This window comes from Tupaia chinensis, unplaced genomic scaffold, assembly GCF_000334495.1.
Source record: "Tupaia chinensis unplaced genomic scaffold, TupChi_1.0 Scaffold149491_1, whole genome shotgun sequence".
NCBI lineage: Eukaryota > Metazoa > Chordata > Mammalia > Scandentia > Tupaiidae > Tupaia > Tupaia belangeri.
Window position 1 is genome coordinate 308363 of NW_006209335.1, and position 12706 is coordinate 321068.

Here is a 12706-nt window from a genome sequence, read left to right on the forward strand (position 1 = left end):
TCAGCAGAAGTGATGTGCATGAGCATCTGGCAAGGGCCTGCCACGTTGCTTGTGCCCAGAAGACACCAGCCTGTGCTCTAAGACACCTACACAGGGACTGGCATGGACTCAGCGAGTTCACAGCCACGTGGCAGCAGGAGCTTGGTTTGCCCAGGTCGCCTTCTCCCCTGTGCAGTAGCTCTGAGGCATAACTTAGAATGGGCTGTAAGTGGCAAGCCCTTGGGAATTGAGTCAAAATCCTCTGCTCTCTTTGAAGGCTGGAGGCTGACAACCCCACCTCACCCTGCCCAGGAGAACCCCAGACCAGGCCTAATGGCACCCAGACTGGCAGGCTGGGTTGTGGTACAGCCTGCCCTCAACTCAATCCATCCTCCTTCTCCAGGCCCTCATGTGATATGCCCAGGGAAAGGAGGTTGGGTGACCTGCTAAAACCTGCAGAGGAAGTTTCCATCTTCACTGCCGGCTGGGGTTCAGGCCAGGCTGGGGTAGTGCAGTCCCCGGAGCATGGGCAGTCCTGTAATGTAGTGTGACTGTCTCCTCCTTTTCCAGCGTGGTACCTCTCGTCCAGATGGGAGAGACCGATGAGAACGTGGCCAAGTTCCTAAACAGGTACGTAGGGGGAATTTGGGGTCCTCTCCTCTGATCTGAGCACACTTGTGGGGAATGACAGTCCTGCAGCAGCCTGAAGAGCACCTGGGCAGGGTCAGGCCTGCATAGTCCCAGGCCCAGCCCAGCCCTCCTGAATCAGAAGCTACCTGTCCCCAAGGTCCCCAGGTGGTTTGCATGCATATGCCAGTGTGAGAAATGCCAGTCCTGATCACTTCAAGGCACAAAAGCCAGCTCAGAGAGTGGCCCAAAGTCCCCTGCAGGGTGAGTTGGGGCCAACAGCCTGGTCCTGCAGGAATGACCCCAGCCCTGGCACTCGAGTTGGGCCCTTGGCTCTCCCAGAAGCTGGCCTCAAGGGCCATCCATCAGGCCCCAGTTGGCCAGCACCTGCCATCCCCGCTCAATGCTCCTGGAGCACGAGATTTCTATCTTCTCCTTGAAGGATAACAAGGGAAGGACCCAGTTAGCACGGCTCTCTCATTTCAGATCATTCCCTCTGCTTCTCTCTGCCCCTCCAGGCTCAGTGACTACCTCTTCACATTAGCCAGATACGCAGCTATGAAGGAAGGGAAGCAAGAAAAAATATACAAGAAAGATGAGCCATCAGACCGAGCCTGAACCTTCCGTGCACTGGCAGGGGTCCCGCGTAGACCCTCCGAGGTGACCCAGTGAAGAGGGTTTGCCCTGCTGCGTCGGCTTCCGGCAGCTCTTGCCCAGAGGGGCTGAAGGCAGGGCTCAGCTTAGCCTCACAGCCTGCCCCTCCCCTCCAAGGACCACGGCCTGGCAGAATTCTGTCCTCTCCCCGTCTTGAACTGGGAGGGAAGTGGCGTGGATTCAGTATTGCAAGAAAGAAAGGTATAGGGACGGATGCAATGAGAGGAAGCTGTGTGGGAAAAAGAATAAAAGTGGCAAAGGCTTGAGCTGTGTGTGTGTGTGAGGGAGAGGGAGGGAGGGAGGGAGGGAGCATGGTGAGCCCTCCCACTGCCAGCCCAAGCTGTTCAAGGATTTGGAATGGTACCAGAGGCCCTTGGAACTGTAATTGTGATTTACTCGTGCCAAAGGGGCTTTAAATGTCACATTTATAAAGGGGAAGGCAGACAGGATTTGGAAGTTGAGTCACCCCTGAGCCACCCGTCATGCCAAAGTGCAGGAGGGAGAGGGACGCTGCAGATCGACAGGCAAGGCCTCGGAAACTTGGAACCGGCCTGCACTGAAGTGTGTGTGGCAGGGGTGCTGCTGGGAGAATCCACCCCAAATGGGTGAGTGCGACACTGCTTCAAGGCGGGAATTCCTGCCCAGTGGGACAGCGCCAAGGGTTCGAGGAGGAGCGTATTCAGCCTGAGAAAATGAGGTCTTCAGTTTCCAGCGGGGCTGACAGGGAGACTTATTTCTCTGATGCTGCACTTGGCTGGTTTATGCCTCTGAGATCCATGCCTCGGCTGTATTTTAGTTCAGTTGTCACCACCGCTCCCTCCCGCTATGAAACGACACCAGCAGTGCCAGCTGTGTCCTTGGGAAGGGGGATATTTATGAAGGGCACAGGCAGCCCCAGAACCTAAAGATTCCATGCTGCTAATTGCAGGAGATGACTTCGGAAGGGTCGGCTCTGGCCGACGGGCAGGGCTGAAATGCCTGATGATCTCATTTTGGCCATCATTTATTTATGGAGAGCCTACTTGGTGGGAGGCACCGGGCTGGGCCCAGGAGGGCTGGTCACCTGGCTGTCTTCCTTGCCCACAAGTCAGCAAACATTTAATTCTCAGTGGCGTGCATGCTTTTACCTTCATTCTTAACACCTTGCCTGCTAATTTTGCAGGAAGAAAACTTACATTCATGCCTACTGGGTCCTTCCATTGCCTGCAGGCTGCAGTGGCCCCCTTAAATCTTGGGCTGAGCAGGTGAACACCCTCCAAGGGGTGGCCGTGCCCAGTGCCGTCCCAGCCCCTGTGGTTAGAGCCAGGTCTGGCATAGCATAAGCAGATGCTCAGCGTTTGCAAACAGAACCTGAAACAGGAAACAAGGGTGCTCAGCAGACACTCGGTGGTTACTGGTTACGTTTCACGCAGTCACTCCAGGCTCAGCGGGGGAGCAGATCTTCCAGTTCACTCAATTCTGCCGCACCTCAAGGTCTTCCTGGAAAGAATAGAATCTAGATAATAAAATGACAACCCTGTACTTCTAGCCAGGGTATAGCACAACCTCCAAGAGTGAGAAGTTTTTTGAACAAATATGACATCCTAAAGTGACGGTCTTTGAAAGAAGGCACTTTGTTGCCCGACCCTGTCCCCACCAGTCCTTCCGGAGTGGCCGTCACAGGCCAGATGTCAGCATTCAGGTTCCCAGGCCCCCGCCTCTGTATCCTCCTTTCACCAGCAAGTATTTCCTCACAAAGCCACCCAAGTGCAGGAAGATGTGACAGCTTAGTAGGTATTTCCTGTGGCACCAACAACACCCCACAAAGTCTCATCAGAGCCCAGGGCAGGAGGAAAACGTGTGCCCCCGACATCCACTAATGGAAACATCCTTCTCTATTTTGAACCAAGTGGGGAAAGTTAACCAGTACTTTGCAGTCTTCGGGGATGGAACAGCAGTGTGGCAGTAGAACAGGACCCTTTGTGAGGCTGCTCTTGTGAATGTTCTGGGTTCGTGTCCAAGGAGTTCCCCTGAGTGTGCTGGCCGCAGGTATGCTCATGTTCTGGCCTGGCTGAGGCTGAGGGCAGATCACGAAGACCCTGTTTGTGGACCTTATCTGTCTCTGTCTCTCATTGACAAAGGAAGAGAGGCAAGGAGGGAGCTGTAATAGAATGACTACCTGTGTACTAGCTCCATGTTGCCCAGTCTAATACCAGGTCCTAAGTAGTGGCGGTTAGGGATCCTACTAAGGTGCTTTTAAGTCCTGGACCTAGCAGCTTGAACAACACACCAGGCACTAATGCTCAGAAATCCTGAAGGAAGGGGGAGATGGGATCGTGGTATGACTATTCCCCATGGGGGTACTTTTTCACTTTTTCTAGTGAGCGTATAGAGTGATAGTGAGAAAACAAGCCGCCAGGTCTGGGACTTGAACCTTGATGATTGGCCATGTGGGAGTCCAGTGCCCTTAACCACCACACCACCTGCCCGGCCCCCAATATATATGTTACATATATCTATCTATCTATTTATCTATCTATCTATCTATCTATCTATATATATATATTCACACACACACACACATATGTATTTTTAAATAATCATTCCCATGCATATAGTAATGCAGGACTGAAAAATAAACGGTCCTGTTTTTATTTAAAAATTGTGGTATCTCGTGTATCAGCTTCTTCTGCATAGTTTGATTTTTGAAAAGATTACTTGATTACTAAGTTTTTGGCATGCCCGTACACTTCACTCTAAGAGAACCCCTCGCCCGCCTCACCTTGGTCCAGGCCTGGTTCCCTGGAACGTGGCATCATTACGGGGCATGAGCTGGTGGCTGGATGGTCCATCTGAGAGAGGCCCACCATAACAAGCAGGCCAGCCGGCATCGCGGAGGGGCTTGCTGTGTCCTACAGACCTGATCTCACTTAAGCCTCACAGCAACCCTGGAGAGAGGTGCTCCATGCCCTGCTTTGTAGGTGAGGACACAGGCTCAGAGAGGGGAACCAGCCTGTCCCAGTGAGTCGGTGCCTTGCGACTCCCAGCCAGTGCTCGCCTCCCACCCCACTGTCACTTGACAGTCGCTTTAATCACAACCTGGGCTGCGGCGAACAATGCCAGGCACTAATAGATCCTGCTGTCTCATTTCTCAACCTAGTTTCCCTTAACTGATATTTCATGGCTATTGTTAATGTGCATTTTTCACCGAGTAATTTCCACAGCCCGAACTTGTAACACATCCCAATGACAAACGTCCCTGGTTCCGAATCCCCCATCAGCTGCAATGTCACCCTCGCCTCTTCCCCGACACCTCCCGACAGCCCATCCAGTTTTATGATCGCTCTGTCCCAGCGATCACTACTGAACCTTTAAGAATCCGGATGCATTTCAAGTTTAATTGAATAAAATTCTTTGTATAATAAATTCTGCATGAATGCTACATAAATCAGGGCCTGGAAGGATTTGTGGCTCATCCCCCCCTTAGACAGGGCCCGGGAATCTCACCAGCAATCCTGGTGCTGCCTTGATGGTACAGAGAAACCAAGTCACCTTTGCAGTCCAAAGGGCGGGGTGTGGTTTGAATCTGCCTTGGTGTGTTGCTTCTCAGTGTGTCCTCATGGGGGGCGATGTTAAGCCTAAGCAGAGAAGGAGATGGGGAGACCCAGGAACTTTGGGGATGTCTCTTATCTTCTCCCATTCCATGGAGTGAGAAACTTTTTTTTTTTTTTTTAACTTTTGCTATAAGCACGCATGCTTACTGGGAAGAGAGAAAGAGAATGAGACAGAAATGGAAAGCGAGAAAGCATCACCCTCCCTCCCCCAAAGGGTGACCACCACACTGCAGTCCCTTCTCCATTCTCTCAGGATTGGGGCCACGCATGCACACGCTCCCAGTGTGCTCTTCAAGTAACCACGTCTGAGACTTGAACCACACAGTCAGCCATGCGGGGGGCCGCCTCAACCACCATGCCACTGTCTGGCTCCCAAAGTGAGAGCCTTCAAAAGTGTAGTATATCACCTTCAGAATTTAAAAAAAAAAAAGTATTTAGTATAAATTTTTTTTCTTTCTTTCATGAGTGAAAAAGAGAGAGATATAGAGAGAGAGCACTCCCAGAGGGGTCCTGATGCCATGATCCACCCTCAGCCTCAGCTGGCCCAGGATTACGGGCACACACACATGCCCAGCATACTCAGGAGGTCTCTGGAGGACGTGAACATGGGACCGTCTCACATGGGTCAGCCTCACAGAATGTCATGTTCTATCACTCTGCCACCATGTGGCCCACCTTTGAAATTCTTTTTTTTTGAGAGGTTTTTGCTGTAGGGCGTGTGCACTCATCAGAAAGAGAGAGAGACAGAGAGACAGAAAGCGAGAAACCACCCCCCAGAGGGATGGCCACGCTGCAATCCCTTCTCCTCCATTCTCCTCTCAGAATCTTGGGCATGCACGCACACGTGCCTGGCATGAGTTTAAGCCGCTGGGTCTGCGATGCGAACTGTGGCGACTATGTGGGAGTCCAGCAATGTAACCATTATGCCATCTGCCACTACCCTCCCACCTTCAGACTTCTGATGGAAGCTATGTGCACACACGTTGCCAAGTTTGCATATCACCTTAGGCTGTCCGGGAGACTCCTGGGTAAGAATCCCTGTACTAAGAACACCCAGGAGGGTGCTAGATTGTGATTCACAAGGCTGCCTTCTGCAGCAGCCTCTTTGGGGGGGCTCCCATGGCCCCAGCCTTGAAACATGAGAAGAAACTAACTCTTGAGCCTGCCTACGAGGAACTGTTGGGTAACCTTTTGTGCGTGCCAAGCTGTGTGGGGCAGAGAATGACCACCAAATGTGTGGCTCAGGCATTGGCCTTGGGCAGGTGTGGGTTTGAGACCAGCTCTGTCACTTCCTGACTGGGCAAGTCATTCCCTCTTCTCAGGCTTGCTTGTTCATCTGTAAAGTGAGAATAACAGCTACTCCACAGGGTCATTGGGACAGTTTAACTAGGTAATGCTATTTCTTTTTTAACTGCTAGAGGGTATGTGCACTCACCACAGAGACACGGGGGGAGGGGAGCAGAAAACACTCCCTGATGGGGCTTGGTCACACTGCAATCCCTTCTCCATTTCTCCATCCCATCAGGATCTGGGGGGCGTCTGGCATGTTTTTCAAATTGCTGGGGCCAGGATTTGAAACATGGTAGACCAGGTAGGGTCTAGCCCCCTTAACCACTAGGCCACAAGTCTGGCCCAATGAAGTAATATTTAAAAGGGCCCAATGAAGTAATATTTAAAAGGGCTTAGCTTGCCCCCTGGCAAATGTTAGCTGCATTATTTGACCCTGAGCTGCTTAACATGGGGCTAGGTCCTGAGAAGTGTCGTTAGCAATTTCGTTGTGCAGACACCACCCTTACTTCCACGGAGGTAGGTGGGATGGCCTGTTGGGCACCTGGGCCATGTGGCAGAGCCTCTGCCTTCATGAGGCCACGGTGGTATATGCAGTCTGTTGTTGACTGAAACATCACTCTATGGCATATGGCTACAGTTATTATTATTTGAATTCAAATCCCAGCTTTGTCCCTCTCTGGCTGAACAGACTGTCAAACCACTGTGAGCCTCAATCTTCAACTTCCAAGTGCTCAGGGAAGTCCATGGGCCTGGCACATGAACGCAGCTTTAAAAAAAGCAGCTCTTGTTACTGAACCATGTTTTACTCTCTTCACGGCCCATGGGGCCAGCCACATAGCGCAGTGGTGAAGGCAGCTGGATCCCACAATGGCCAACTTTACAGTTTGAGTCCCAGACTTGGCAGCTTGAAAAACACGCCAGGTGCATGTGCGTGTATGCCCCAAACTCCAAGAGAAGAATGGAAGAGAAGGGATTGTGGTATGGCCATCCCCCGGTGTGTGTGTGTGTGTGTGTGTGTGTGTGTGTGTGTGTGTGTGTGATTTCTCACTTTCCCTATCTCTCCCTGGCAACTGCACACACCCTATACCAAAAAACTAAAATAATAATAATAATGACCACACATCGAGCACTGATTACGTCCAGGCCTCTTGCTGATAATGTTACATGTGATAATTCATGTAATTCCTTCAACAGCCCGTGAAGATTGTAATGATTATCTTCCAAAACTTAAAAATGAGGAAACTTGGGACCAGGAGATGGCAAAGTGGTTATGTTGCTGGACTCCAACTTGCCAAGTGCAGTTTGAGTCCCAGATCCGGTGGTTTCAAATTCGAGCTGGGCCCATGTGCATGCGTGCCCAAGATCCAAGAAGAATGGAGGAGAAGGGATTGCAGTGTGGCCATCCTCCCTGAAGGGTGATTTCTCCCTTTCTATCTCTGTCTCTCTGGAGAGCTCACGCGCCCTACAGCAAAAATCTCTCCAAAAAAAAAAAGAGGAAACTGAGGCCCAGAGGGAACATGACTTTCTGAAGGTTGCACAGCTCCAGGAGGTAGACCTGGGCTCTGTACTCCATAGACCACGACACCACGACTAGCACTTACTCAGCACGTAGTGTACGTTTGATGGGGCCACGATGCCAGGCGTTTCTTTCATCTTTATCTCTCAGGAGCCTATGAGGAGTGTACAATGGTCCTCCTCATTTCACAGGGGAGGAGACTGATGGTCAGATGGGGAAGTCACGTGCTCACAGTCACACAGGTCCACTGGAGTGATGATGATGGAGGTTGTAATGACATCATCCTCAACACCTGGTATTTATCGGGCTTTTCTTAGACGGGGCTTTTCAACCTCACCATAGCTAACCTGGACAGAGTGCCTTCTGTGTGCACTTTGTGGAAACGGAAGCACAGGGAGACAGTACATGGCTGGTGTCACACAGTGAGGGGGACACCAAACTTTGCTTTTTAAAAAAAAAAATGATAGCATGTATGTGCACGCGATAGAGCTGGGGAGAGAGCAGCACCCTCGACAGGGTCTCTTCCTGCCTCAGTCCCCTTCCCAGTCCTCCAGTTCCTCAGGAAGTCAGGAAGCGGGGTGTTTGCATGCACTCCTGGTGTTTTCAGGCCTCCCCGGGAATCTGAACCCATGGTAGGAATGTGGCTTCCAGCCTCACAGGGCACTTGCATTACTGCTGTGCCACAGCAACTAACTCAGATTCAGATGTGAACTTGAATCTGCTTACCTCCAGCTCGTTCTTCTCTATCCATGGTGACTCATGCTGCCCGAGGTCTCCCTGTGTGCAGCGGCATAGCCAGGACAAGGGCTTGGGCCTCAGATTTCCATGGGGTGGCCAGCCACCTTGGGACAGCTGGCCATAAGGGCATGATCGACAACTAAATAGGGTTTCTTCTCCAGGGGAGGAGACGAGAATACCACAAGCCTGGGAGCACCATGACTGTCCCAGCTACAAGTGGCCTCTCCAAGGAGTGAGAAGCAAGTGCCAGTTGAGGGTGGGATGGGGCGAAGGCACTTGGGACAACTGGAATACATGGGACAAAGCATCCAGCTGACTCAGGACCTGGGGGTTGCCAGGTGACCTCCCTAGTGGACACTCCCAAGGGGCAGGACCTTCAGCTCTCATACTGGCCGTCTGCAATGCCCACGTCCCTCCCCAGCCAGCAGGTGCCTTTATTTACGATCACCTTGGAAGGGTCGAGCAGACATATGTTGCTAAGGGTCGTTTATTCTTGTTTATGAAATTTATGACTTCACCTCGATTACACACTGTCAAAATGGGAAGGATTGGCCCCGAAGTCTCTTGCCGCATGACTGCCTCAGACGTGCGTACATCTGTTACCTCCGTAGGAGCTGTAGAGGGAAATAAGGTTCACTATAACTCAAAAGCTCACCGTCCTGCCATGAGGTGTGAGCGGCAGGCCTTGAGAAAAGACATCCAGGCGTGCGCACTGAGAGGCAGGAGGCTGGCGTCGGACCCTGCCTAGGCTGGGCCATGGACACAAGGTGCCGTGAGCTGGGGAGTGGGAGAGAAGGAACTTCACTTCCTGGGCCTGCAGGGATGCAGCTGCAGGATTCCAGCAGCTGGAGAGAGTTCTGAGCCTGTGGCTCCCCACCTGCCGACTTCAGCACTTCAGCGGGGAGAGAGAAACATTGACTCCACTGCGGGGGGCGAGGAGATGGGTTCAAACGTTCTGGAGAGCAATTTGGCAAGGCATTTGGAAGTCCTAGAAATGGGCACCTTCCGGTCCTGCAATTCTGTGTCTGAAGATTTCTCTGAAGGAAGATTTCTCTGATAACACTGGTGGAGCTATAAGTGAGTTTTTTCCTCAACGCAGTGAAAAATTAGAAATCAGAGTCATTACAGTGAAAAATTACAGTGAAAAATTGGAGATGAGATTGTGGAGTGGCCATTCCCCTGCAGGGTGATTTCTCACTTTCCCTCTTCTTTCACTTTCTCTCTCTCCTTCCACCTGCCCTATAGCAAAAAACTAAAGAAAGAAAGAAAGAGGGGGGTACTGTCCAACAATTCTGGTGGCTGGAAAGTTCTAAGGCACAGGCTTGGCATCAGGCTGGCCTGCAACATGTCAACAGAAGCAAAGAGGATGGCAGCGGAGCAGAGAGTAAGCAGGCTGCAGGCAGCTCTCTCCCTTTGATAGCGACCAGCTTTGGGGAGAACTAGCCTCTTCTAGAACTGCAGGAGTAAGCTGGAACTCGCTGGGTCTTGAGACTCATCATTACTCCAGGCATGAAGTTAATGCACATTGCCACCATGATGCAATCACCATGATGACCTGACCACTGCTCACTCGGCCTCGCCACCTTCTGACATCAAACGCCCAAACATGAAACTTTGGGGGACAAGCCACCATCCCAACTGTAACACCCTCCAAGTCTAAAAGCCTGGAAAACGTGTTGGGTTCACTGTCAGAGATAGCTGGCTGTCTGGAGTCCAATCTGAAGACAGACACTTGGCTTTTATTCTAGGCCAATGAAGGAGGGAAGAAAACTGATCCTGGCCCCCCTGAGGTGCCCCAGGGGCATAAATGGGTCAGCTTTTCACTGCACTGTTGAGTATCCCTCTTTCTCCTCTGCTGGCTGTTGCAACTTTAGTATAGGGTTTGAGGGTAGACAACTTTGAGATTTTCATCCTGGATTAGTACCCTAACTTTACAGCAACAAATGGCACTCCAACAAACAGATGAGCCTAATCAGCAAGTGGCAAAACCCGCACTCATCCCTAGCTCTTCTATCAACAATTAGCTTCCTCTCTGATCTGCTGAGAATGTGGAAGACTTATCCCCCTGGTGGGAAAGAAATGCCAGTCCCAGCTGATTGCCTGGAGGGGAGTGGTAAGCAGCAGCAGGGGTCAGTCCCGGAGCCCAGTGGTGAAGTGCTGCACCTTGGGAGCTGGAGCCTGCGGGCCTACCGTGGCTTCAGTTCCAGCTGGGTAGCTTGAAAAAGACTTGGGCGTGTGTACATGTCCCAGCTCCTGATGGGAGGGAGAAATGAGGAAAAAGGCCCATGTGTGGGGTGCTCTCTCTTTTCCTGGCCAGTGTATGTACCCTCTTGCAGCAAACCCCGCTTCCAAAACAAAATACAACCCCTGCAAACAAAGAACCAACTTGAGGTTGGATCCAGACCCAATAGGAAGGGTTTGGTAATCCATTAGTAATACCTGCCACTGCCTCAGAGGGAGGTAGTGGAACCAGTGGCATGCATCTGGCGTTTCTGGATTTCTAGAGTAAAGCCCTCACAGATCTCAGAGGAGAACCTTCGGAAGCAGTGGTGGTCTCCAGGCTGCCTCCGAGTAGTCAGACTGTCCCCCTAGATCAGTCCTACAACCAGCTCTCCCAGCCCCACAGCTCCCCAGAACTAACCAAGAGGAGAGGGACTTCTTAGAGCTTTGAGGTGACATATCAGGGTCACAGATCTCTAAGAACCAAATTCTTATAACTTGATAAATTAATTAGTCAGCCTTGACAAGCTCACCGCCATAATTCAGCCTGTAATTACATCTCGCATGGAAGCACTCCAAGTTCAGACGAAAGCCAGTGAGAGATGGTGTGATGCCGCCCACCCCACCTCCTCTCTAGCCTCCATCACAAGTGTTCCTGCTCATTTTTGTTTCTGCCGGTTGCCGGCAGGCCGGTCGCCTGGGGGCTGTGGTTGAGAAGCCACCTCCGCTGGGCTGCTTTGTCTCGGTTCCCTGTGGTGCTTCTTTCTACTTGTCTAGGAACCAGTTCCAGCTCCCCAACAACTAGGAATGGCAAACACTCTGCTCGGGTGGAGGGGCACTTTGCGTTTTTAGTGCCCTCCAGACACAGATCATCAAGAAAACCATCCTGCACCACCACCGCCCTGGTAGTGGAACAAAGTCCGACCTATTGTCTCATTGCATTGAGAGAACACTACGGGACACCATGAGATGCCTTGGGAAGAGGGGGTCAGAAAGGACTTACTGGAGGGTTGTGGCTTTTGTTGGGTTATTGGGGGGGGGTGCTCAGGGGAATGGGGGTTACTCGGCATTGGGTGGTGTCGGAAGCAGGGCTAATTCTGATTGGGGATTTTTAATAATCCTTACTAGAAGGAGTGAGGAATGAATGAGGCTAAATCTGTAAAGGAATACACTGGAGGATCAGCAGGCCATTGGCTTGGGGGAATTCTTGCACGCAAACACGCATGTACCCAGGATGTGACCAGGTACTTGGTCTGGGAAGGAACTCTGCCCTCCAGGCCCTCAGCATGGCCTCATCTGAGATCAATGATCCCACCCGGGGAGGATGACCATCCCCATTTTGTGGGGTTGGCATGGTTGCCTCAGGATGAGAAAGTGGCCAAGGCTACTGATTTCTAGTCTGAATTCTGGAACCAGAATCCTCCCCACTGCCCTGGGAGTCATAGGTAGCTCTGTTGGTTTCCAGAGCCCTGGCAAGGGTAATGGGGACAGGGCTAAGCAGCTGCTGCTGCAGGCTCTGGGTAAGGCACAGCCCGCCCCTCGGTTCTAGCCGGGCCCTATGCCTGGAAGGCCCTCCCACTCCTCCTCTGCCCTCTCAAACCGGGTGAGGACTCCAGAGTGTAGGAGACAAGGGTTTGAAGCCACTTACCTACTGTGGGACTATGGACCAGGAGATGACCATCTCCGAAGCGCAGTTTCCCCAGCCATAAGGGCACCCTCTCGGCACGGCACGAGACACGGGACGGGCTCACAGGATGCGATCGCACATGTCCTGACTTTCCCGACCAGACGGAGCTGTGCCAAGTGCTAATGGTGTCCCTGCTGCTCACGGCTGGGCCCCAGCACCCAGTCTGGTCCGGAGCACAGGAAGTCCTCCGTGTTGATTAGTTGGATGAACGAACATGAACCTGAGCTCCCAGCAGTCTGGCTTCCTGGACCAGCCCCAGGCTGGGACACCTGCCGCTGACTGGCTCATCTGGCTGCCCCGTGATGACGATGAGGCCATCCAGTAAACTCCATGCCAAGCCCCTCCCTGCCCACAGTGCTGTTCCCTTCCTTGGACAGTGCCCCGGGTGGGACAGGGCCAGCT

At 52.1% G+C, this 12706-nt stretch overlaps 2 protein-coding genes across 2 annotated transcripts in view; one reads left to right on the forward strand and one right to left on the reverse strand.

Annotated features, from left to right (window-relative positions):
- Positions 1-1526, forward strand: part of MMAB (metabolism of cobalamin associated B) — an 11709-nt gene extending 10183 nt beyond the window's left edge. Inside the window, exons 8-9 of the mRNA XM_006171218.3 lie at positions 550-609; positions 1125-1526. Of these exons, the coding sequence (XP_006171280.1) occupies positions 550-609; positions 1125-1224 (160 nt within the window). The 3' untranslated portion in view covers positions 1225-1526. The remainder of the gene's footprint in view (positions 1-549; positions 610-1124) is intronic.
- A 7348-nt stretch (positions 1527-8874) lies between these two features.
- The window catches only part of UBE3B (ubiquitin protein ligase E3B), a 67304-nt gene continuing 63472 nt past the window's right edge, over positions 8875-12706 (reverse strand). The window contains exon 29 of the mRNA XM_006171225.3: positions 8875-9011. Coding sequence (XP_006171287.1) covers positions 8997-9011 — 15 coding nt within the window. The 3' untranslated portion in view covers positions 8875-8996. The remainder of the gene's footprint in view (positions 9012-12706) is intronic.